At 38.9% G+C, this 26,540-nt stretch overlaps 1 protein-coding gene across 1 annotated transcript in view; it reads left to right on the top strand.

Moving 5' to 3' along the window:
* The window catches only part of atf6 (activating transcription factor 6), a 335,361-nt gene that overhangs the window by 34,667 nt on the left and 274,154 nt on the right, over positions 1–26,540 (top strand). The window contains exon 7 of the mRNA XM_043699998.1: positions 6,749–6,975. Within this exon, the coding sequence (XP_043555933.1) occupies positions 6,749–6,975 (227 nt within the window). The remainder of the gene's footprint in view (positions 1–6,748; positions 6,976–26,540) is intronic.

The raw sequence follows: 26,540 nt of genomic DNA, 5'->3' as shown, positions 1-26,540 counted from the left end.
CAATTATGAGATCATAGCAAAAAAGTACAGTCTCAGCTCATTTGTCAAAAAAGGCCCAGCGATGAACTGATGGAGGTCTTGAAAATTTTGAAGTTGTTTGTTAAGGTGGATGTCAAACACTTTGTGGTGAAGTGCATAACGTGGGTTTATCAAGATAAGATCATTAACATTATAATAAGGAATTTGGGAGAAATTTCTTCAATCAAACAGTGGTGAAAAAGTGGAGCTTGTTATCACTGGATTTGCTGAGTTAGATAACAGATCTATTTAAGGGGAAATTAGACGAGCATGTTGAGCTGACAGGGATAGAATATTTCGCAGATTGGTTTGGAGGAACCTTGTTCGGGTAATTCTTCTATGACGATGGTTGTGTTCTTGTGCAACCCTGCATAATAGAAAAATCGCACTTCTGAAACAGAACTTAAAGTGTTGGCGATGTAATCGCATTACAACCAACACACATTTTAAAAGTTTGTGCTTTCGAGACAGTGCCCCCAACTCGTCGATCATGTTAAAACAAATTTGTGTTAATGATAAGCTCTTTATAGCATATCGACCTGTATGGAGCATAAAGTGTGTTCGGGATCAGATCAGCCTAAAGATATGTTTGTGTATAACTCTCTTGAATTCAGTGTAATTTCGTGCATCCAGATTTCACATTTTCTGCCATAGGTTCTGCCAGGAGAAACTGCTTGTCTGTAAGAATTAATGAAATTGTGGTGTAAGTCATTCAGTTGTAAAAGTGTCAATAGATTGCTAATTGTGACCATTGATTTGGATCTGTATCTGCTTATAAAATTCCTTTCAGATTTTAAACTTTGCTCAATATTTACAAATTCAAGGAAATGCAAATCATCAATCTTGACAAGCACGAACATGAATTTTGAAAATGCAAAATTTTAACCAGTGCTGTATAAAAAGCCATAAAACTTAATGTTGGCCATTGGTGAGGATGCTCTGGGTTGCCTGATGTATTGCACATACTGAGGATTCAAAGACACAAATTGAAGTATCAGATGATCCAGGCTTACGGGAAGTGGGACATTGGTCCAGAAAGCATTGGAATTGTCAAGTCTGGGGGATCCAATACATGAATGAGGATTCCATCTGTTGGTCAACCATGCCTGCATGTAAATCAAGAATACAGGTGATGAAATAGATGTCTGCTTGCAAGTGCATCGTGTTAAGTGTGACACCAAGAATGTAAGTGGTCTGGTTTAGGTGGCTGTGAAGAAAAGGATGGGTAGAGACTTGAGATGGTGCATAGAGACCAGAGAATAGGAGGCTTGCACTGCCGCAGTGACCTTGGTCTTCTCAGTATGAAAGTGGCTGATATTTCTGCACTGTCAGTACTAGCATAGTACCACCACAATTTTGGGTTGACGAGAAAAGCTAACTGTGGGATATCTAGTTTGGATATCCATTGAAGTGCCACTTGAGGTGCTGAGGGAAGTGCCTTGCAACAGATCTTAAACTAACAGTTTGATTTTTTTTTAATATGTTTTGAGACTCATGACCACAATTACTTTTTAAGCGGTGTCTTACCTTTACACTGGGGCAATGTTGTCCAAATCCGATGCATAATTGATTAAATACGTTAATATGGTTAATCATGTTAAGCAATACCTTGATTTAAGTTAAGATGACGGATGATGGCTACTAATTGTCGGAGCATGAACATTAAGGTAGGGCTCTTGTGTTGCAGTGGTACTGGGTTCAAGTCCCATTTGCTCCAGAGGTGTGTAATTATTCCTGTGAGAAGGAAACTTTTTGCTGCCGATTAGTGAATCTTCAGTGAAGAAGCTATCAAGCTCAAAACCAGGAATAAAAACCAGTAAATGTTAAGTTGCCGTAATCTTGCCAGACCATAGGCTGCTTTCTCATTCGAGGAATGGTTGATTTCAAGATATTAAGCTAAGTGTATAGACTGGGTTGAAATTACTTGTATTATTTGGGACCCTAAGACTGGAACATGTCCATATTTAAAATCAGAGATAAAAACATAAAATATGTCTCAACTAATTACAGTATGCTGGTTAATACAGACCACTTTAATCCATATAGGTCTTAAATTCTGTCTCGAATTCCTGGAGTGTTATGCATTATACCAAGAGTTATGTCAACATTGACATTTCTGCTTTTGGTTGTGTTGATTGGCCATGATTCTCATCTTGATGATTATCCTGTGACTCTTGCTGGTCAGTAACACAAGGTCATGCAGCCAATTGGGAAATATTCTGATTAATGATTTTTGGCAAAGCAAATGGGAGGATACATCTATGCAACTCTGTTTGTATGTATTTCTGAAGCTGCTTTTAGACTGGGGTCACTTTTTCTAGATTCATGGAGCCTGTAAGGCATGAGCTTGCCTTTTCCCATTAGCCTATTAAAAAGGGCTTCTAAGCATGTACCAAAATTGTAGACCCATGAATACTTGTAATCTGCTTTAGGAGAAGGACACATTAAGGATTGTAACGGCAGGATGTCTCTTCGGATATATCAACCTCCAAGAATTTAATGCAGACAAGTGTGAATATAGAAACCTTCATTGCATAGCTTACATATATTTGAAAGTGAATTGGAAAATATGCTTACTCAGACTCAGAGATGTACAGCATGGAAGCAGACCCTTCGATCCAACCTGTCCATGCCGACCAGGTGTTCCAACCCAATCTAGTCCCACTTGCCAGCACCCGGACCATAACCCTCCAAACCCTTCCTATTCATATACCCACCCAAGTGACTCTTAAATGTTCCAATTGTACCAACCTCCTCCACTTTCTCTGGCAGCTCATTCCATACATGTACCACCCTCTGCATGAAAAAGTTGCCCCTTAGGTCTCTTTTATATCTTTCCCCTCTCACCCTAAACCTATGCCCTCTAGTTCTGGATCCCCCAACCCCAGGGAAAATACTTTGTCTAGTTATCGTATCCATGCCCCTCATAATTTTGAAACCTCTATAATGTCACCCCTCAGCCTCCGACACTCCAGGGAAAACAGCCCCCGCCTGTTCAGCCTTTCCCTGTAGCTCAAATCCTCCAACCCTGGCAACATTCTTGTAAATCTTTTCTGAACCCTTTCAAGTTTCACAACATCTTTCCGATAGGAAGGAGACCAAAATTGCACGCGATATTCCAACAGTGGCCTAACCAATCTCCTGGACAGCTGCAACATGACCTCCTAACTCCTGTACTCAGTACTCTGACCAATAAAAGAAAGCATATGAAACCCCTTCTGCACTATCCTATCTACCTGCGACTCCACTTTGAAGGAGCTATGAACCTGCACTCCAAGGTCTCTTTGTTCAGCAACACTCCCTAGGACCTTACCTTTAAGTGTATAAGTCCTGTTCAGATTTGCTTTCCCAAAATGCAGCACCTTGCACTTGTCAAAACTCAGGCACAAATGGACTGAATCTCATGGGTTTCATACAATTTCTAATTATTCAAAAGAATGGCTTGGAAGATGGACAATAAGTAAATCTTAACATTCCAAGACTTTCAGAGTCAGGGATAAGGGAACGGTTTTCCATCTGGGGGCCATAAGGTAATTCAAGAGTCTGCAGAATATTGAACTGGATATGGTTGCTGTTTGAAAATCTAGCAAATTTAAAAGGTCAGACGTGTCTCGGTCAATACATCAATTGAAACAACAGCCTCCTCTTCAGGCACTTAATTTATATGGTTCAAATACATTTCACCACTCCTGTAACTCTCATTCATAAATTATTCTGACTGGTGTTTAGGTTGTCAGTCAAGTGCATGCATTTGTAGAGAGTGAAAAGGCCTATGCCTAAATATTTGAGTTGTGGATGTATATTGAAGTTAGCTTGCGTATTTAGTGTCCGGTCATATCGGTATGATCTGATTTTTTTGATTCACTTCTCCACATGGTCAATCTGTTACTTAACTATGAAGATCCATGACTACTTCTAAATTGAAAAATATTTGTGTGCTTTGAATTGGAATAATCACTGCTCAGGTTAGAACATAGAAAATCTCAGCACAGTACAGGCCCTTTGGCTTTTGATGTTGCGCCAAGCTGTGGAACCAACCTGAAGCCTACCTATCCTACAGTATTCCATTTTCATCCATATGTTTATCCAATAATCATTTTAAATGCCCTTTAAGTTGGCGAGTCTACTGTTGCAGGCAGTCTGTTCCACATTCTCTGAGTAAAGAAACTACCTCTGACTTCTATCCTATATCTACACCCCTCTATTAAAGCTATGTCTCCTCGTGCTAGCTATCACTATCCACCCGATGTCTCGCTGTCCACCCGATCTAACCCTCTGATTATCTTAAATGTCTCAATAAGGTCACCTCTCAACCTTCTTCTCTCTCTCAAAAATAGCCTCAAGTCCTTCAGCCTTTCCTCATAAGACCTTCCCTCCATACCAGGCAACATCCTAGTAAATCTCCTCTGCATTCTTTTCAAAGCTTGCATTATCCTTCCTATAATGAGGTGGTCAGAACTGTATGCAATACTCCAAATGCGGCCGCACCAAAATTTTAAGCAGCTGCAGCATGACCTCGTGGCTCCGAAACTCAATCCTTTTACTAATAAAAGCTAACACACCGTATGCCTCCTTAACAACCTTATCAACCTTCGTGATAGCTTTAAAGGATCTATGCCCATGGACACCAAGCTCTCTCTGCTCATCGACACTACCAAGAATCTTACCATTAGCCCAGTGCTCTTTATTCCTGCTTCTCTTTGCAAAGTGAATTACCTCACACTTTTCTGCATTAAATTCCATTTGCCACCTCTCAGCTCAGCTCTGCAGTCTATCTACATCCCTCTGACTCAAAGTGCTTGTGCCTAAACGTTGTCATGTACCAATTCCGAACCAATTTAAAACCATCCCTGCCTTTTAACTGTATCCTCTCAATCCTGTTATTTTATGTATTGCCAAATGAGAGCAGAAGCAGTGACGTCATTGTTATGACACTGGGCCAGTAATCTGGAATCCCGTGACTATGCTTTGGGGGCATAGGTTCAGATCTCATCATGGCAGATGGAGAAATTTGAATTCAGTAAAAGTCTGGAATAAAGAGCTGGCCGAATGATGATCTTGTTGATTTTCATTGACCCATGTGGTTCACTAACTTCCTTTCAGAGAAGGAAGTCTGCATCCTTATGTAGTCTGACTTACATGTGACTCCAGACCCATAGCAATATGGTTGACCCTTAACTGCCTTGAGGATGGACATTGAGAATAATGAGGATGGACAAAAAAATGCAACATCTCCCTCCTGTGAACAAAAAAAAAGAGAAAGCAAAAGAAGAAGATTCCCTCTTTCTGCATGGAACCTTGGGAGCAGTCTTTGTGCTCATATGTGGCTAACTTAATGTAGCTGAGTACTGGGAAAGATAGTTGGTTGAGAAGCTAAACTTGATAAAATATGCAAAATTGTCCAATTTAGGTTTTTAAGTTGTGCAGGTAACAGTTGCTTCTGTTTAAAAAAAATGATGTAAAACAAAACAAGAAGTCATGTCCGAATTATATCACTGAGAGATTCTGGTGTAAATCTCCTTAGTATGAAGCTTCACATCAGGTTGAAACCTTGAATTTGAATCTTTGGATTTGGATTTCAAAATAGAGGGAGATGGATGTGGGTCAATTGTGTGAAGAACTTTTGCAATTCAGAAAGTCAGTTTGGAGCTCAAACCTAGATACATTGGTTCCAAAAAGAAAACAAAAGCTTGTATTACAGTCCCTGGCAAAATCCTTTACTGTTAATGAATAGACTGTTTACGTTGTTGAGTTTATGGCTTTAGATGGTTAGAGTTTATCAGGAACAAATTTCTAATGTTCTCTTTTTCCTGATCATAGACATTGCATGAAGATTTTTAAAATCTGTGCCTCCACCTGTGCTGAGAGGAAACAATTGAAATTTTGTATACAGGGAATTTATAGAATTTATGAAATTTGAGTTCTTTGAAATTCATTGCTAAATTCTCATTCTTAAAATTAAGGTGCTGCGGATGGGCTGAATGCTTAAATACATGATTCTCTTCAAAACAGTGTTCCATTGCAAAAATGTTCATTTCGCAGTGAATATGTACCTTGCCTGCTGGGAAATTTGAAGCTCTGAGTATGATCGACACAGAATCTGGCCTTTTAAAGAAAATACATTGAGCTTGTTTCATCGTGTGTTTAGCAGCAAATGTTTCATGAATTAAGGGATATTTTACCACAAGAGTTGGTCAAGATTAATTATGTGTGCTTGTCCATGTTTCTTAAATAAATGTCATACGTTTTTGCAGTTTTGACTATTAACATTTGCAAATTACGATAATATATGTCAAGGAAACAAGAACATCTGATTGTAATGTGCAATCACAGAGGCATGAAATGGTAATTAGCATGGTTCATAGTTAAAGGTATGGCTTAGCTGGAAATAAGTTTTTGGTACTTTGCTTTGCAGCTCTTTTTGATCGTTTTAGTCTGGGAGTTCTGTTTAGCCTTTTGGATAATAAGCTCCACTGTTGCCTACAATCATCAATGCATTGACCTGATTTGATAAGCATTTATCAATAAGATTATTGGATCAGATTTTTTTAACTACAAGTTTTGATAGATTTATTTCATGTTAATTTGACTAATTAATTACAAAATGGTTTCAGGTTAATTAGAGTCTAAATGAAACCTCTTCACATGTACACCAGTGGACATGAGAGTCGGGTTCCTGTGTTCTAAATCTGATGTTAATGATGTTTATCACTTTTTTACCTTATCTTAGGTCAACCAATTGTGATCCCTCAGTCGGCTGTGGTACAGCTTCAGCCCCAAAGTCTTCCTGCTTCTCAACCAGTTTTAAACATGGCTGGTGGAGCCAATCGTGTTAGCACAGCTCCGCTTAGAGTGCTGACACCTGCAAACAAGAGCACTATGAATGGAAATGCTCCAGTGGGAAAAACTGCCAACTCAACACCTGCACATGCTGCACCCATCAACAGGAAGCCAGATGTAAGTTTTACTTTTGATAATCTAAGTTATCAATCATTTGTTTTCTTAGCTCCAGGATGCACTTACTAGCATAATTTCTGGGGCTCTTGTCATTCATTGATAGCATATTTGCAGTCTAAATATGAAATTACAGAGACTACAGGTCATTCTAACTAGTCTTGGGCAGTTGGAGTGCCATCTTGACAGTGCACTCTGCAATTCCTTTCTCACTCAGACCTATGAATATCCCAAGGGTTACCATTGACCAGAAACCAAACTTGACCAACCATAAAAACTGTTATAAGAGCAGGTTAGAGGCTAGGCATTACGTGGTAATGTGTGCCCTTCAAAACACGATTTAGAAGTGTGATGGAATTCTCTCCACATGGCTTAATGGGTGCAGCATCAACAACTTGACACCATCAGGCAAGGCAGACTATTTGATTGGCAGCCCATCAACCACCTTCAATGTTCACTCCCTTCATCACAGTAGCAGCAGTGTGTACCATCTGCAGAATGCATTGTAGTAACTCAGCAAGGCTCCTTTAATAATTGATAGCAACCTGTAACCACTACCATCTAGAGGTACAAGGGCAGAAAATATATGGGAGCACCATTGCCTGTGAATTCTCCTGCTAAAGAAAAGTACTATTTCTTCATTGTCACTGGGTCAATCTCCTGGAATTCCTTTAACTATACTGTGGGGCTACCTACACTTCAGGGTCTGCAGCGGTTTAAGGAGGCAACTCTCAACCATCTTCTCCAGGACACTTGGAGAAGAAATGCTGGCCTGGCCAGAACATCCAATGAAGGAATAAAACGAAACTTGAATATTTTTCCCTTAAATGCATCCACACGGTTCACCTTCACTATTCTTTGTGGTACTGTAGTAAGTTCTACATTCTAACCACTGAGTGAATAAATTTTTAGATGAATTCTCTATTGGGTCTATTAGCAATTATCTTACTTTTATGACCTGTCGTACTGGTTTCCCGTACAAGTGGAAACATTGTCTCTGCTTGAAGATAATAGAGACTCAATCACAGTATCCAAACTGTGACCCGTGAACCATCAAAGGCTGGCTGAGTTCTACTTAGCTTGCCAATTTTTTAAAAATTCAGTGACATTTGTCCTATTCATATTTGGTGAACCCAGAAATTTGCAGAACATTGTTCTTGGCATTCTGGTCTGACTGAATAATCTCAAGAGCATGACGAACTATAGGTTAAGAATAAAGGCAAGTTTATGTCATGTTGATTTGATCTTATGCAAATGTAAAACTTGGTTGTGGCTGACTAGTTGTTGACAAAGTCAAGCATTTTTATAAAAAGCATATGAAGAGATTCTCTGTTTCGCTCTGACTAATCCCACCTGATTGCTGAAATTGCCAGTGAACTATGCTGTAGCTACCTCGAGATTGTTGGAGTCTTGGTGATTGTCTCTTCCTCTTAGCTAAAACTGATTGGGAATGGGGTGAAAAAGGAAATCAAAACTCAAATCAAAGGAGGTTTGAGAATGAAGTAAGGGTAAACTGGATAGAGGAGGGGGAGAATTAAGAGCTAAGGAGCTAAGGTGAATTAGATGAGATTAAAATCATAAGTCACAGGACACCAGGTTTTAGTCCAACAGGTTTATTTAGAAACACAAACTTTCAGAGCGCTGCTCCTTTGTCACTTAATGAAGTTGCAGCAGTCCAAAACTTGTGATTTTAAAGAAACTTATTGGACTACAACTTGGTGTCGTGTGACTTCTGGCTTTGTCCACCCCAGTCCAATGCCATCATCTCCACATCAGAGATGAGATGAGATGAGGAATATGAGAGAAAATGATGTGAAAAAGGGACACATTGAATTATTAGAAATAAAAGGAACATGAAAAAAGCCTATAAATGGCATGCCCAACAATAGTTTATACTAATGAACTCTGCCTGTCTTTCACTGTCTAATGAAGTGTGGTGCTTGACGTTTCCATGCAATATTTTTAATGTACTTTCTTTTAGGTTTGTGTTGCAGATATTACTGTGTTCAGAATGTAAGCATGTTTTCACTAGGCATTTTAAGTGCTGAGTTGCTTTAATTAAAGCTAAAATGGTTTCCCAGTCTGAAACAAAAATTGCTATCAGCTATGAATTTATCCAACATCTGCAGTGTTGATGTGAAGCAGCTTCCCTTTCTAGTTCCAATGAAAATATAATCCAGTCATAGGCCTGCATAACCAATTTCATTTTAGAGCCACTTAGTGCTTTTATCACCCAATTTGCACTGCACTAGTTAATTTGGAGGGTTTTCAAAACCATTCTTTATGCTGCTAAACATATAGTACATATGCAACTTGAAAGAGAGAATCTTATATCCATTTTTGACTTTTATAATCTGAAAGATATGGATGGGCACACCTTTTTTGGTAATCTTGACTGATCCACTGAGCAAGAATTTCCAGTCTTTCTGTTTTCTGAGATGATTGTAAGATTTTTGTTTCCACAAAACGCCTCCAAGTCTTTCCAAATATTGCTTACTTTTTGTTCCAACAATAATTTATTCACACCAATCCTAATTCTGTTTTTCACTGACTATGAACGTGTGCCACTTGTTCTCTATTAAAATTGAGCTGGAAATTCGGTTTTTATTTACCTTTGCTATCATTTGCAGTTCCTCATACATAAACAGAAGCTTGAAAAGGTGAAGTTTCTGCAATCCTTAATTCAGACCTAGTTCAGTTCTCTGACATGAGAACTCCCTCTTTTCTGGACAACTACAGGGCTGAACAGTGTCACTATCAAAATTTGAGCGATCTGCACAGGGAGGAGCACAATGTAAACATGGTTTCTTCTGACTTGTACTTGCATTGACTCTGTCATTCAAGCAGTTTTTTGCTGGCTAAGTTATGATGAATCTTACCTGAATCACAATTTTATTTTGCTTATATATTTCAAATTAAATTAGTGTGTTGCAGAATATATTAAGTTGACATAAGAGGTGTAAAGTATGAAAACAAGGCAGTGATGTTACACCTCCACAAATCATTGGTCAGACCATGTTTGGAGTATTGTCTCCAGCTCTGCGCATCTTATTTAAGGAAAGATATTAAAGTCCTGGAGGGAATACAAGGGAGATTTGCTAAAATGATGCAAAGAAAGATTGGAGAAATTGGGCTTCGTCTCCTTGGAGCAGGGAAGATTAAGAGGTGACCTTATTGACATGTTCATAATAATGAAAAATTTTAACTGTTTCCACTAGTTGGTATGCGAGTAAGTAAGGGTCACAACTTCAAGACTGTCAGCAAGAGAGTAGGAGTGAGATGAGGACAAACGTTTTTAGTCAGAGTTGGTAGAATTTTGAATACACTGCCCAGGAGAGTGGTGAACACAAATTCCACAAGGGATTTAGAAAGAGAGCTGGACATATATTTGAAAGTGATGAATTTGGAGGCTGACGAGATTGAGCTAAAGAATGGGACTAGCTGGTAACTCTTTTGAGAGGTTACAGTCTATGGTTCTATTAATTTATGTTTTGGAACAAATGCAAGTACTTCTTAATGTGTTGAATCATTTGAGAGTTATAGATTTGATTATCCCAACACAATCTGGTTTGCACTTTGAGAAATCCTTCTGTGAATAATTTGTCTGCAGGCTCACTGTTGGCTTTTTTTTATTATAAGACAACGTGCTTAAACAAAACCTCTGGGTTGGAGTGGTGTGTGAATGTGTCATGGTGGTGATAAAATTGAATTTTGAATTTGATCATAAGGTTTTAATACCTTGGACTTTCATGGACTGATATAGTTTTAAAAAGGGACAAAAATGCTGACTTAAATTGGCCATAGCAATCAGCTGATCGGGGAGTACACCTTTACAAAACCGATGTGAAATAAAAGAGCACCGTCTAAACAAAATAAACAGTTTTTCAAAAGACCCTGAAAAGTCCTTGTCTCCGACTTTGATTTTATACCTCCAGTGAAATCTTGCAAAGTTGGATCACACAGGGGTCCCTGTAAGGGTTGAAATCAAATAAGGCTTTTTGAGATGCAGAGCTGTGCTAGCTATGTAATCCTGCACCTGATGGTGGAGAAAGTGAAGGGGCATTACAGTATCAAAGTATTTCATGGAAATGCTCTCAGTATTTCTTTTTGACAGATCAAAACAAAGGGCATAAACACTCAAGATTTCACTTGAGGCACTGATACCACTCCAATCACTTTTTCTGTATCTTTGTTATTTTTTCTCAGGGTTAGCTGATAATTACATTTCTTATTGTTTCACTCAAGAAAACCTTATAACTAACTCCTTTCTGCTGCATTAGAATCAAGTCCATTGCAGTTTGACTGGAGAGAGGTGTAACTTTGCACTAAAAAGAACATAGAAACTTGTGGACAACTGGGAGCTTACAAGGAGAGGAGCTAATTCATTCCTCTTCACTTGGTCAGAACAGTATGTAGCTATTGTTGGCGTTTGCTTTTGTCCTGTAACGGTTGTCAACCCTTTTTACCTTGTTCAAACTGTTTATAGATGGAAATTGTTGCTGTCCCTTGCCATCTATTATCTGCTGTGGAGAAAACTCTGTTCACAATAAATTGCGCAGATATCCCAGTCACCAATGTGTGTGTCTAAAAACACTTATGGCTGTGCTGTCACTTGAAATGACTACTCTGCTACAAAGTTTAAGCATGAGATATTGCCATTTCCTCTGAAGAGCACTGATGTGGTCATGAACAAGTGAAAGCTGACACGTATCTTGAACTAAAAACACAAAGAACTGCAGATACTGGAAATCAAAGAAAGTCAGATATTGCTGGGCAAGCTCAGCAGATCTGGCAGCATCTGTGGAGAGAAAGCAAAGTTAACATGTCAGATCCATTGATGAAGGGCTCTTGCCCAATTCTCCTGTTCCTCGGATGCTGCCTGACCTGCTGTGCTTTTCCATGTCAGATCCATTGATCCATCTTCAGAACTGCATTCCAGTTGTGAAGAAGGGTTATTGGACCTGAAACATTAACTCTGCTTTCTCTCCACAGATGTTGTCGGATCTGCTGAGCTTGCCCAACAATATCTGACTTTCTTTGATTTCCAGCATCTGCAGTTCTTTGTGTTTTTAGTTCAAGATACGTTGTCGGATCTACTGAGCTTGCCCAGCCATTTCTGATTTTGCACATAGGTTAAACTATTTATTTGTGCTTGTACTATGGAAGATTTTGGCTATTTCCTGGAGTGCAAGTTGATGTTTTTCAGAAAACCAGACCTTTTTAAGGACAACTGTACCAATTTGAAAATTAAGGTGTTGAAGCATGGAAGACTACTAACATCATTAATTTTAGAAGCAAGTTGTATAGGAATTGAGAATGCAATATTGTTTGAGAGATAGCAGTACTAAACGGTGTATTTTGATTTTTCAATATTTGAGGCTGACCAAATTGTGGTAATCTTTTATTCTATAAATTCTCTGTAGTAGCTCTTGTCTTCCTTATCTCCTTTTTATTGCATTATTTGAAGACAAATTTCTTTGAGGCCTCCTGTGTGTTTTATGGGATATTACTGTCACCTTTTATGAATTTCCACTCAGCACATAATATTCCCAAAAGTCACCCTACAAAACCATCCAAAATCAACAAAGTTAAAGGCAGCAGTGTGGTGGAATGCTTTGCTGTATGAAGTGGAGGTGCCAGTGTTGGATGAGGGTGGACAAAGTTAAAAATCACACAACACCAGGATATAGTCCAACGGGTTTATTTGGAAGTACTTCCTGGTGTTGTGTGATTTTTAACTTTGTGAATGCAACTCCAATAACATGTCAAGCTTGATTTCATCCAGTATAAAGCTGCCTGTTATCTGGTGCCCCATCTATGTTTAATCCTTCCAGCATCATCAGCACACAGTACCAACAGTGTATAGCATCTGCAAGATTCCTTACTGTAACTCCCTAAGACTCCTTTGGCAACACATTTGGAGTCTGTGACCTCTACCATCAGAAAAAGTCAAGGACAGAATACGCTTGGGAATGACACCACTTGCAATTTCCCTATAAATCGTACACCGTCCTGACTTGGAACTATATCTCCATTTCGTCTGGGCTAGATTTACCTACAGATTGCAGTCTTTCAGAAAGGCACCTAACAGCAGCTTATTTAGAGCTTTCATGAATGAGCAATTTTAAAAAAAAAAATGGAGCTTACCAATGGTGGGTTTTTTTTTCCATGCATAAGCAAAATATATAATAAGCCTTAGTAATGGAACATGAATTCCTATATTTTCCAGATTAAGTATTGCGTGATATTTTCAAATATTATGACTGAACATTAAGTATTGAAAACATTACATGACATTATTTTTAAAAATTGCCTGCTCTGAGGATATTGAAAATTTATCTTGGTTTTGAAGCTAGAATTTCGTAAATTGCATTATCTTTGCAAGTTCTGCATTTACTGTTTGCCTTGTGTGAAATAAACCACCTCACGCTCAAGTTTAATTCTATGATTAGCAATATATTTCACACCCATTTGTAAAAGCTGGTTGGTCCTCTATGTCTCCTCACTTGAAAAATTGCTTCCCTGAAATGAATTAAAAATCACACAACACCAGGTTATAGTCCAACAGGTTTATTGGGAAGAACTCGTTTTCAGAGGGCTGCTCCTTCATCAGGTAACTAGTTGGTTTAGGTGTAGTGCGACTTATTAATTCTGTGTCTGTGTGGTTTTCTCTCTCACTTCACCTGATGAAGGGGCTGTACTCTGAATTTGATTTTATCTGAATTGTGATTTCAGATAAACCTGTTGGATTATAACCTGGTGTTGTGTGATTATTAACTTTGTCCACCCCAGTCCAACACCAGCTCCTCCACATTATCTTTGAAGTGAGGTAGAATGCCAGTCTCAATTATATGTTCTGGTGTTTGGAGTTGGGCTGGATATACAATCCTCCGAGTCTGAATCAAACATACTACTGATATGTTTGCTATGGATCAATGGATATAGCAATCTTGTCACTCAATCAAAAATTCCATTCTTATTCCAGCCCACAAACCTGACCACAAATAGCCCGTTGTCATGAGGTGATGGTGCTCTGCTGGAAGTGCCATCTTTCTGCTCAAGAAGTGAAACTCTGGACTAGCCTCCTACTCTTGGAGACTAAAAATCTTACGGCACTATTTTGCAGAATAATTGGGCTGTTATCCCCACTGATCTGGCTAATATTTATTCTCAGTTGACATCACAAGAATAGGTTGTTGGATCAGTATAAAATTGCTGTTGGTGGGAGTTTCGGATTGGCAGCCACGTTTGCTAGTACAACAGGAGCAATATTTTTGAAAGTCACTGATTAATTGTAAGGTGCTGTGGAGCATTATGAGACCATCAAAGATATTATATAAATACCAGAATTTCTTATTCTTTGAGTCATGGCTGATAAATTTATTAAGTATGTTCATGCTTTACTCCAGTGCATTTTAGTTTTATTTTAACTTCATAAATTGGCCACTTTTTGGTTTTGAGCTTATTTAGACTAATTCCTAACAGGCACCATTTAAACAAGGCAAGGTTAAGGTTGTGCTCGGTTTCATTTTCCTTTTATCTTAAAAGATTACATTAAATGGAAGCTAAAGCTACATTAAGGTCGTTATTTTATATCCGACACCTCTTTGAGATTATGTAAGAAAGCTAACTAGTGTATTTGAAGGATATTTGTCTCTGAAACAGTGATTGGGAAGGACCTGCTCATTAGTCTCCTGATGTTTTACATTGTCAAATTGTAAATTAATTAAAAAGTCTGCTTGTGTTATTTATTTATGTGTCACATTATAGTTTACTGTGAGAAATAACACATTATCTGTCTTATTGCAAACAGTACCACTGTCAATCAGCATGTTGTAAATTAATGAGATGTAGTGGTAATTTGCAGCCTTCATGATGGAAAAATACTTTGAGATTCTAGTCAAGAATTCATGAAATGTTCCTTTTTGACATGTAAAGTACATGTCAGAGAGTCATACAGATGTTCAGCACAGAAACCGACCCTGCGGTCCAACTCATCCGTGCTGACCAGATATCCCAAAATAATCTAATCCTATTTGCCAGCATTGGCCCATATCCCTCTAAACCCTTCCTATTCATGTACCCATCCAGGTGACTTTGAAATGTGGTAATTATATCAATTTCCATCACTTCCTGTAGCAGCTCATTCCATACACTCACCACCCTCTGTGTGAAAATGTTATCCCTTGGATCTCTTTTAAATCTTTCCCCTCTCACTCTAAACCTATGCCTTTTAGTTCTGAACTACTCCACCCCAGGAAAAAGACCTATCCATGCCCTCATGATTTTATAAACCTCTATAACGTTACCCCTCAGCTTCTGAAGCTCTGGGGAAAACAGCCCCAACCTATTCAGCCTCACCCTATAGCTCGAACCCTCCAATCCTGGGAACACCCTTCAGAGTCTTTTCTGAACCCTTTCAAGTTTCACAGCATCCTTCCTTTAGGAGGGAGACCAGAATTGCACACAATATTCCAAAAGTGGTCTAATTAATGTCCTGTACAGCCCCAACATCCTCCCAACTCCTGTATTCAATGCTTTGACCAATAAAGAAAAGAATACCAAACACCACCTTTACTATCCTATTTACCTGTGACTCTAGTTTCAAGGAACTATGAACCTGGGCTCCAAGGTCTTTTTTCAGCAAAACCCCCTAGGACCTTACCATTAAGTGCATAAGTCCTGCAGTGATTAGCCTTTCTAAAATGCAGCACCTCACACGTATCTACATTAAACTCCATCTTGCTTCTCCTTCAACCCATTGGCCCATCTGCTCAAGATTCTCGTACTCTCAGGTTAACGTCCTTCCTTGTCCACTACACCTTCAATTTTGAAGTCATCTGTAGGCTTACTAACTATACCTCCTATGTTCACATCCAAATCATTTAAACAAGTGACGAAAAGCAGTGGACGCAGCACACAGCTGGTCACAGGCCTCCAGTCTGGAAAGCAACCCTCCACCATCATCCTCTCTCTTCTACCTTAGAGCAAGTTCTGTAACCAAATGGCTAGTTCTCCCTATATTCCATGTGATCTAACTGTGCTAACCAGTCTACCATGAGGAACCTTGTCAAGTGCCGTTCTGAAGTCCATATAGATGATGTCCACCACTCTTCCCTGATTAATCCTTTTTGTTGTGTTCTATTCTGGAATGCTAGTGCTGAAGGATACTGGAGCCAATCTTGAGTCATTCTGGCATATATTGACAGAGTGAAACTTACAAGTGTATACCTGTTAAACACACCAAGTTTGTGTCTGTCTTCATATGTGTTCAAGTGAAACCCCATTTACTGCCCTTCAGCATGTATTTAAACACATCAAGCTAATGAGTTTTAAGCCAGACTCTATAGGTGAGTAAATGTCAGACTTGTATTCGAAAATCTGAATGTTTTCATTTGTTTATGATGTTTGCTGGTTACTTGGCTATGTTATTTCACTGAGGTCTTCCCCAGCTAGTGGCCTATGATTGTGTTGACAGTCATTCCTCAATTCAAAGCTGTGTTTGAAACCACTTGATGCAGTTTGTTTTTAAGAAGAATGCCATGCAGGCTGCATATAGGAATCCAATGCAAGTCAAGAGTATGGAGTTAGGCCAACAATCAGAAAGAAATCAACGACGGATTTTAATTGCAAAGAAGTGTTATTTTTTGATTACTTCAGAGAGGTGAGATCGATAACAATAGGAAATTAATTCCTTGCACTAAGTAAACAAGGGGGTCACTTGTGTCCTGTGTATTCTTTAAGCATTCTTTAAGTGATGAGTCACAATACTAAACAAAAATCCATGAGATAATCATTGCAATTCCGTTTGGACCAGATAGCTCCAGCAGTTTTAGGCACTATAAATTTAGAGATTGATGACTCTGTGTTCTTCCTTTTGAAAGTGGCATATCAGCTTTACACGATAACATTTTAGTGCACACATTCTTCAGTTTCTGAGAACCGAAGAGGGTGAGAAACACACAGCAATTAACAGTTTGCTTCAGGGATTATTTTGTGTATTTGAAACAAATTCAATGCAATTATTTGCCAAAATGTTCTTCAAAATTGTGTTCCTGCATGAGGAATTTTAAAACTTTAAGGCACTTTGCAGATCCAATGGAAAAGTTACAATCCTTTTCAACACTGACCTACATTTTTACTTATTATTTTGGAGTTAAGGAGAAATGCTCTGAGTCACAATTTCTCTACCTGAGATTAAAGTGATTATGCCGATAGGTTAGATTGAAAGTATTTTTTTTTGCCCAGCAATCTCTAAATAATGTCAGAATGCCACTCTGTGTAGGTGCTATCAGAGATGATATTGTAATGCAACATTTCATTTCCTGATCAGTTATTCTTATTCAGTGATAAGTTTGATGACTTGTCTCTTGAAGATGCTGAGGTATAGGAAAGAGGTGAAGTGTTCTCTCACTCCAAATTGCTTGCAGTGTTCCTTATTTTGTTTCAATTTCTATGCTCCATAGAGGAGAGGATATTTATAAATCAACCAGGGATCAGCTCATGCAGGCATGGCGACAAGATCCACTGTGTGTTTTGCCATGAAGTAAGTGAGTAGTGTCCCCTTATAAGTAAAGGTGTATTTAAAATCATTGTTCATGCATATAGTAAGGTGAGGACATTGGTTTTCCTGATAAAGTCAGTGACTCACCTGCAATTCAGCCACCTCTCCAAACTGAAGTCTAAAAGAGCAAAATGGTTTCGAAAATTCTCGTCAGCCTAGTTCAGACTTACCTTGCTGAAAGCAAATTTGAAATCCCAGTTCTCCTGAAAATTCTTCCAAATAAGCTTCAAGCTAGTAGGCAAAAAATGACCATGAAGATAAATTATCCTTCAATTTATCTCCTCTTATGAAAGATTAAATAACTGGGAGATTGGTGTAGTTGGCTTTGGGCCTGAAAGATGCTGAGCTGCAGAATTCAGCTGACAGACCGTTTGCACGTTTTTCCCCATGTCTCTGTGGGTTTCCTCCCAGTGCTCAGGTTTTCTCCCCCAGTCCAAAGATGTGCTGGTTAGGTGGATTGGCCATGCTAAATTAGAACATAATCAGTACAGCACAATACGGGTTCTTCGGCCCTTAATGTTGTGCTGGCCTTGTATCTAAATTGTCCATAGTGTCCAAGGATCTGCTGGCGAGGTGGATTAGCTAAGATAAATGCAGCGTTTCAGAGATAGGACGGAGTGGGGGGAAAGAATGCTCTTGAGAGGGTCAATATGGACTTGATGGGCTGAATGGTCTGCTTTCCCACTGTAGGGAATTTGTGATTTATACAAGCCAGGACAAAACTGACTGCCTCTTCAGCCGAGCTCTAAACCTATTGCTTTGAGGTTTGACGTTTTGTTTGGAAGAACCTTCAAGAGGATTTGTACTTCAAATTTTGTTTTGGCTAAGGCTTGATAGTTTCCATTCTTAATTGGTTTCTGCCAATGAGAAAATGGGAGATGGGCCCAGGTGGATCCAGGGAGTTAGTTCAGACAGAACTTGGAGAACCTGAGACACAGTGTGGAATAGACCGAAAGCTATGCCAGGAAGAGACTGAGATGTGATGACAGGTTGAAGAGAAGCAGAGTGGGATTTGCATGCAGAAAATTGAAGACAGTGGCCATATTATTGTAAAAGAACTCTAAATTAGTAATTTAACTATTAATTAGTATTTGAATATCTTTTATTCCAGAAGTCATTATATGGATATGAACTCGAAACATGCAGAAATTAAAAGCTGTCTCTTTTTAATTAGGTGAAGTCAAGCAACGTGTCATGTGCTGTGGTACAGTTTAAAAATAAATATGTCTCTTGCATCCAGGTCCTAATGAGACAGTGAGATCAGAGCAAGTGTGGGCGTTAGTTTTAAACAGATTATGTCCAAGTGTTATGAAGCTAAAAGAGTGTATGTTCGCTTTAAAATTGTGTTTTCTGAGTTTTGAAGTGAATTTTAAGTGCAGACTCGGGTGCCCAGAAGGAACAGCTGGGAGACTGGCTGTTCGAAAATAGATACATATAACAATTGACTGTTAAAGGGACACTGGAGTTTTGATTGCTGTTTTGACAACAATTCAGATTTAACCAATTAATTTAAATTATGCCCAGGTTACTAAAACCCAGCTGAATTTGCATTTTTTATTTTGGTAGCATTGGATCCTTGAGAGGATATGATGTAGGGGCGTATTAAAAATGTAGGCATTTTGAAAATTGGTCATAGCAGCTGCTGTAGAGCTGAAGAGCTAACTGCCCATCTAACATGTTGCTCTCAAAGAAATTAGAAGACATTGTCTATTGAAAAGTACCTTTTCCTGTAAAATGTATTCACAGTAAAAATTAAAAAGACCCAGGGAGATCAGGCGGAAGATTTGAAGACAGACTGTGTGGACTTGAGATTATGTTCATGTAATGTTTAATAATTGTGTTATTGGAACAGCATGATAAGAGAATTGAGTTCAGTTAGGGGAAAGTGTGTTCAGTATGTTACTAGTTTTGTTTAGTGTTCACTATTAGAATTAGGAAAATAAATTGTTATTTTTCTTTAAATTGTGGAAATTAGTAGTTTTATGTCACTCACTCACACATATTTTAACAGATCACGAGACGAGGCAAGCTTTTCTGGGTGTTTGGTTTTAATTAACAGAAGGATCCAACCTCCGTATCTAAACAGTTTGGGGACTCAATGTCTAGGACTTGGACAGATCCAGTCTGGAATTTGGGCAGGGTTAGACTGATTTTGATGGATCCAGATGGATCAGGACAGATTTGACAGGTTTGGGTTAGAAAACATCCCAGCAGGTCTAAACAGACTTGGGAATTAGTGTCTTAGATCTTTAAATAAAACTTAGGTGAGAACATTTGTTTAATTTCAGTTACTTGGGGTTGGTTAAATTAAAAGTGAGGAAAATGGCTTTTAACATTGGTAAACATTGGTTCTGGATTTTGAAGATGTTTTCCAAATTTGCCAAGAAAGTTTAGACAGAGGAAGGATATACTTTTAGAATTCGCAAACAGGTTAGATTTGGGTTTAAACAAGGACAAAAGTAAAGCTGAAATTATCATGGAGTTGGTCAGGCACTTGGGTATATCAGAGAAAGAGACAAGTGCAGTGGAGTTAAAAAACTTAAATTGCAAATGAGGCAATTGGAGTTAGATAAAGAAAGGACAAGAAGAGCCATGTTAGAAGATAAAGAAAGGGAGACAAGGTTCTTACTGAGCACAAAGGAAAAGAGAAAGGGGGAGAGAATTTGAACTTCAGAAGTTGCAAGTTAATCAGGAAAGTCAAATTAACAAGATGGCGATGAAAGGAGGAGTTAGAGATGTGTACAAATATGTTAAAACATTACCACATTTCGATGAGAAAGATGTCAAGATCTTTTTTATTTCATTTGAAAAATGGGCTAGGCAGCTGGAGTGGCCAGACAACTTGCAGGTAATGCTAGTTCCGACTAAGCTGGTAGGCAGAGTTATTGAGGTATTTGCAGCACTGTCAGATGAGGCGGTCAAGAGGTTATCAAGAACATCTCTGAACTGACAGCCAGACTACTGCGACCACTAGGACTTATAACAGCACACAAACCAACAGCCACACTCGGACAACAACTCACCAGAACGAAGGACCCGATACCCAGCATGAGCAAAACTAACCACTACAGCGGATAGCTGAAACTGACAACCGGAAGCGGCAGGTTCAGGCCACTATAAATGCCGGAGGAAACACCACAGAAGCGCTTCACAGGAGGCTCCCAAGCACTGAGGATGTCACCTAGACAGGGGACGAAACGTTTGCAACAAAAACTTCCAGCTCGGCGAACAGAACCACAGCAACAGCAGGTTATGAAAATGTCAGACAAGCTTATTGAGTGCTTATGAATTTGTACCAGAAGCATATTGACAGCAGTTCAGAAACATAAGCAAGGAACGAGGTCAGACTTCTGTTGAGTTTGAAAGAATTAAATATAGCAATTTTGATCGATGGGTGCAGGCCTTAAAAATAGACAAGACCAATGAAGCTCCAAGATAGATTATTTTGCTGAAGAGGCAAAGCCAATGGGATTAGTGGAAGACATTAAGGAAACCTCAAGAAAAGTTGAGCTGCAGGAGAGTGCACAGCCTAGGCAGGGGCTGGATATTGACTTAGTGCCTGTTCTCTATAAAGACTTCACCTCTGTGGGTAAAGTTTTATTCCGGAAGAAGAGGGGGAGAAAAGAAATGTTATAATTTTAAGAGATATGGAATCTGGTCAGTCTCAAATAGTAAGAGATGAAAGTGTTTCCATACTTTCTGACATTTTACCCGAGAGGGTGATAATTTGTGGAATAGATGGACAGAAACTTGGCATTCGCCTGTGCCTACCAGATTTTCAGAGGCAATTCCATTAAAGGCAAAAATGGAGGAGGAGGAATTGGTAGCTTTTTTTACCCAGTATGGGCTTCCCAGGGAGATTCAGTCAGACCAAGGGTCTAATTTTATTACTAGGCTACTTAAGGAAGTCCTGGATAGTTTAGGCATACAGCACTTTAAATCTGAATCCCAGGGAGCCTTGGAAAGCTGGCATCAGACCCAGAAGATCCACGTTAAGAGCATATTGTCAGAATTACCCAAATGATTGGGATAAAGGTATCCTATTCATGTTGTTTGCCATTAGAGATTCCCCAAATGAAAGTACTCAGTTTACCCCCTCCGAGTTAATATTCAGACATCAAGTGAGAGGGCCTTTGAAACTAGTTGAAGAAAAACTTTAGTATCGCTTTTAACAGTCAATTGTTACATGTACCTATTTTGGAACAGCCTGTCTTCCAGCCAATCCATTTGGGACACTGAGGCTGCATTTTAAATTCACTCCAAAAATCAGAAAACGCTTTCCACTTTAAAGTGAACATTCACTCCTTCAAATGTGTAACAAATCAAACTCATTATCTGAGCGGAGCCTGTGCTTTCAGTACAATGATTTATGCAGTTTCACATTTGCTGTCATACCAAGCCTCCATTTAGAGTCATAGAAATGTACACCACGGAAACAGACCAACTTGTCCATGCTGACCAGTTATCCCAACCTAATCTAGTCCCATTTGCCAGCACTTGGCCCGTATCCCTCTCAATCTTTCCTATTCATGTACCCATCCAGCTGTCTTTTAAACGTTGTAATTGTACCAGTGTCCATCAGTTCTTCTGGCAACTCATTCCATACATGCACCATCCTCTGCATGAAAAAGTTTCCCCTTGGGTCCCTTTTAAATCTTTCCCCTTTCACCCTAAACCTATGCCATCTAGTTCTGGACTCCTCCTACCAAGGAAAAAGACTTTGTCTATTTACCCTATCCATGCCCCTCATGATTTAATAAACCTGTATTAAGATCACCCCTCAGCCTCCGACATTCTTGCGGAATATCAAATTCTACAATGTTTTTGTGACCCTATTCTCCAGTTACAAACAGTGCCCCATTAAGTAAGTAAATGCAAGTCTACTGTTCTTATAGCTGATTGTATTCACTGACATAGTGATAACAGAGTGCGCATATTTATAGCTATAGCTATATGTAGCATTATAGCTAAGCCTATAATTGACTCCAGATTAGATAAAACCCTTCCCTGACAATAAAATATTTTGTGAATGTATTTGTTATTGCATTCTTTCAGAACAGTGAGAATAAGCACACACGTGTGATGGAGAATTATTTTAATTTTTTAAATTCATAATCTGACTCTGCAGCATTAGAACACACTTTATTTTCTGTGCATTGTTTTGTGGGCTGGTATATTGAAGTTGTTTTGTCAGCTACAGTAAATAAATGCTTGCTTGTGGCCAGCATCACTGTTAACACTGTGTATACCATTTTTACTGTTTTCCTGGATCACTATGTAGCATCTGTTTCTGTCAGTTTTTTTTGTCTGACTCTGACTTGAGGCAACAATTCTTCATTTGAGACTTTAAAGCAAGTTAATGAATCTGAGAAGTCTGTGTAGGCATACTTTTTAGACTGGGGCCAATAAAGGAATTCCTGTGGAGACAGAATCGTACTACATGAAAGTATTAGAATGGAAATTGTAAATTTAGTCTGTAACAAAAAGAAAAGCTGGTTTTATGGTGGACTTTCAATGTCCTGAGTGGCCCTTGCAGCCAGAGCCTGGAAAGGGAGTTTACAGATTTCGATTTTTGACACAAGCTCTGTTTAGTAGTTTACCATGTTACCCATACAGTTCTCCTCATAGCAAGTGAGGAGAGGAGAACTAATGGTGTTTCTTATCTATAAATCTAGTTTATCACAAAATATACTGTGTTCTAGAGACTAAAACCCAAAAATTATGACCAGCCTTATCTACAGCTCTTATGTTCAGTTTTGTTGGCATCACAATCTGACCTCTGCTCCTTATCAACATTTATATGGGTAGCACAAGCAAAACCAAGTGTGACCATCTTGGTGGTCATCCACATATCCTAATCACATAGTTCAGTAGTTAACATGGCTGCCTCACGCCTCTTCCAGCCTTGGATGACTGTGTGGAGTTTGCATGTTCTCCCTGTATCTGTGTGGGTTTCCTTTGGGTACTCCGGTTTCCTCCCATAGTCCAAAATCGTGCAGTTTAGGTGCACTGGCTGTGCTAAGTTGCCCCATATTATGCAGGTTAGGTGGTTTAACTATGGTAAACGTGGAGTAATGGGGATAGGATGGGATGTTGTTAGGATCAGTGCAGACTTAATGGGCCAAATGGCTTCTATCAGTACCGTAGGATTTCTGTGATCTGCCTTGAGATCTTTATTTGTAGATACATCTGCCTCTGTTTCTGCAGGATGAATTGCAAATTTTGCTAGATGTGAGATTGCATCAACTGATTTCTGAAGCTGATCCATTCTCATTGCAGGTGTGGGAACTCCCTTTGCAGGAGAATTTCCTGATCTTCATTCCAAAAAAGGGAGGAACATCCAACGTTGCAGTCTAACAGGTCATTGAGCTGAAAGCACTAAATTTGTAACTCAAATCTGGGAGAGAGTGGTTCACAATTGGGTAGTTTATATGGGAGCTTGGAGAATTTGAGGTCCCAGAAACAGAAAGGTACAGACAGATTCTGCTGTGAACTGCTGGTCCAATTTAGAAGTTCATACGTGTTGATTAACAGAGAAATTCCATTCAATATTTTAAATTTATTTAACTATTTATAGAAAAAACTCAGTATCATGGTGTACCAGCTGGAAACGACAATCATTGAAAATTTGGCAAGTCAGTGGGTTAAGTATCAGTATTCAAGTATTCTGCACACGAGTTCACTGTATCCTCTAGATGGTGCACTAGGCAAAGACATAGTTGGAATTCTGAGAAACAAAATTGGAAAACGTTGGACAGGGGGTGCACATTTTAAAAAATCCTAGCAACTCTTCCAAAAAAAAACTGGATTTCTGGATTGGCTAGTGTATATTTTTTAGTGTCACTTGTGAAAAATGAACAACAGTTAAAGCTATTTAACTCTGAGTGTAGAAAATGGCTTGCACCAATTTCAGTGAGCTGCTTGGAGGGTTTTGAATGCAAGTCCTGTAGCAATAGCTGTCATTATTAATTCAACTTTTCATTTCAATCTATTTATCAAATGGTATATTTTATTGGGAGAAATAATCTGCCACATCTACCTTGCACAATGTCTCCTGTGGGGGAAGGAGTAAGGCCTTCAGGCTGATTTTCAGAAATAATATGCAGGTCAACATGGCCATTAAAATGGAAGCAAAATATTTTTTAAGAGTAGAATTGAAAAGAATGGAGGTTGTGTTCAATTTGTATTAATCTTTGTTTGCCTATACAGTCAACTCTTCTATAACGCAATGGTTGCGTTCTTGTGGAACCCTATGTTACAGAAAAATCATGCTTTAGAAACAACACTTAAAGTGTTGATGATGTGATCGCTTTACAGGCAAAAGTTCAAGCTTTACCAACAGTGTCTCTAATTTGTCAATCATGTTGCAGCAAATTCGACTTGAGGAAACGTGTGCTATAGCAGAATGACATGTACTTGGAGAACCTGGAAATGATGTATCTTAAGAAAAAAAGTTGTTATAAAGATTTACATGGATGCTTCCAAGATTTGGTGAATTGTTGATAAGTGACAACTGAACAGGCTGATGGGGACAGTTTTCTCTAAGATTGAGTGGTAATCTGATGGGGATCTTCAGGATGAGCAAAGGATTTGTCAGGGTACATATGGAGAAAATGTTTTCATTTGTGATGGCATCCAAAACTACAGACCATCAAAATCACACTGTCGCCAATAAATCAAGCAAGCGATTAAAGAGAATCTTCTTTACTTAGAATGGTTGGAATATCGATGCCTCGTTGGACATTTGGGGTGAATTGCCAAGATGCCATTTTGGGAAAGCTGGTGCATTATGAGGGAGGAGCAGGAATGTCAGCTGACATCTAGGATGAGATGAAGTCAGATGCCACAAGGCTTGCATGGACCAATTGATTTGAATGGCCAATTTGTTAACCATAACTACTGTGATTCAAAGGAATTTACTTCGCACTAGAGTTCTGAGTCATAGTTTTCATAGTTAGTATTCTTGTACTGCTTAAATGAAATATCAAGAAAAGAATTCTCTCTAAGTGGCTTGACAGGCATGCATCATTGAATTATTGTCATCTCTCATTAGCAAAATAATGCAGATGCTGGAATTCTGAGACAAACACAGACAATATAGGGAACTTCAGCATGTCTGGCAGCATCTCTGAACCACAATTAATGTTTCATGTCCAATATGACTTCTTCAGAACTGGCGAGATTTGCTTTCTTTAATGCCAAACGAGCATTAGGAAATGAAGTGGGTTTTTACAACAATCTACAGTGGTTACGTGGATGCCATTATGCTAGCTTTTTTAAAAAGAAATTCTGCTATTATTGATTCAAAATTTCACCATCTGTCATGATGAGATTTGAACCCCTGTGCCCAGAATGTTAGCCTGAATTCTTGTCCAGTGTTCTCACTGCCTCCTCCTTGCATGTAGGGTATAACAATTAAATTGAATGAGTTGCAGCTTCAAGTACTTTGATGCTACTGTATGTTCTATTGAGTTGCTCTACCATGAGGTAATATTGTTTGAAATAGATTTATGAGATGCATGTGCTTAGTTGCTTTCCTGTTAACAGCTTTGTAAGTTCCGAAGTAATCCATCAGATCAATGAGATTTTCTTCAATGACCAAATGTAACACAACATGCTTCATTTTGGCGATGGGATGCTGATCATATACAGAAAGAGCGAGAGGCAATTGAAAACATTGTTCCATTGACGGGCTTTACGAGAGACCAGGCTGACGAAACTTACGAAGAAGGATCTGGAAATAAGGTCAAAATGCCTGAAGGTGCCACCATAAATTTGAACTTGGGAGACCTGAATAAAGTGGAAATAAGGTTCAGGATTTATATTTTGATGCTTTGGTGAACAAGGCTCACCATGAGATTGACTGAATTTTTTAGTGGGACAAGGTATTCACAGCCAAGTTTGTCTCCTTTGTGAGTGTATGTTTGTTTTTGTCTGCAAATGATTAAGAGCTGAAAATGTGTTGCTGGAAAAGCGCAGCAGGTCAGGCAGCATCCAAGGAGCA

This window comes from Chiloscyllium plagiosum, chromosome 11, assembly GCF_004010195.1.
Source record: "Chiloscyllium plagiosum isolate BGI_BamShark_2017 chromosome 11, ASM401019v2, whole genome shotgun sequence".
Lineage (NCBI taxonomy): Eukaryota > Metazoa > Chordata > Chondrichthyes > Orectolobiformes > Hemiscylliidae > Chiloscyllium > Chiloscyllium plagiosum.
Note: the sequence above shows the minus strand (reverse complement) of the source record. Positions and strands in the feature narration are given on the sequence as shown.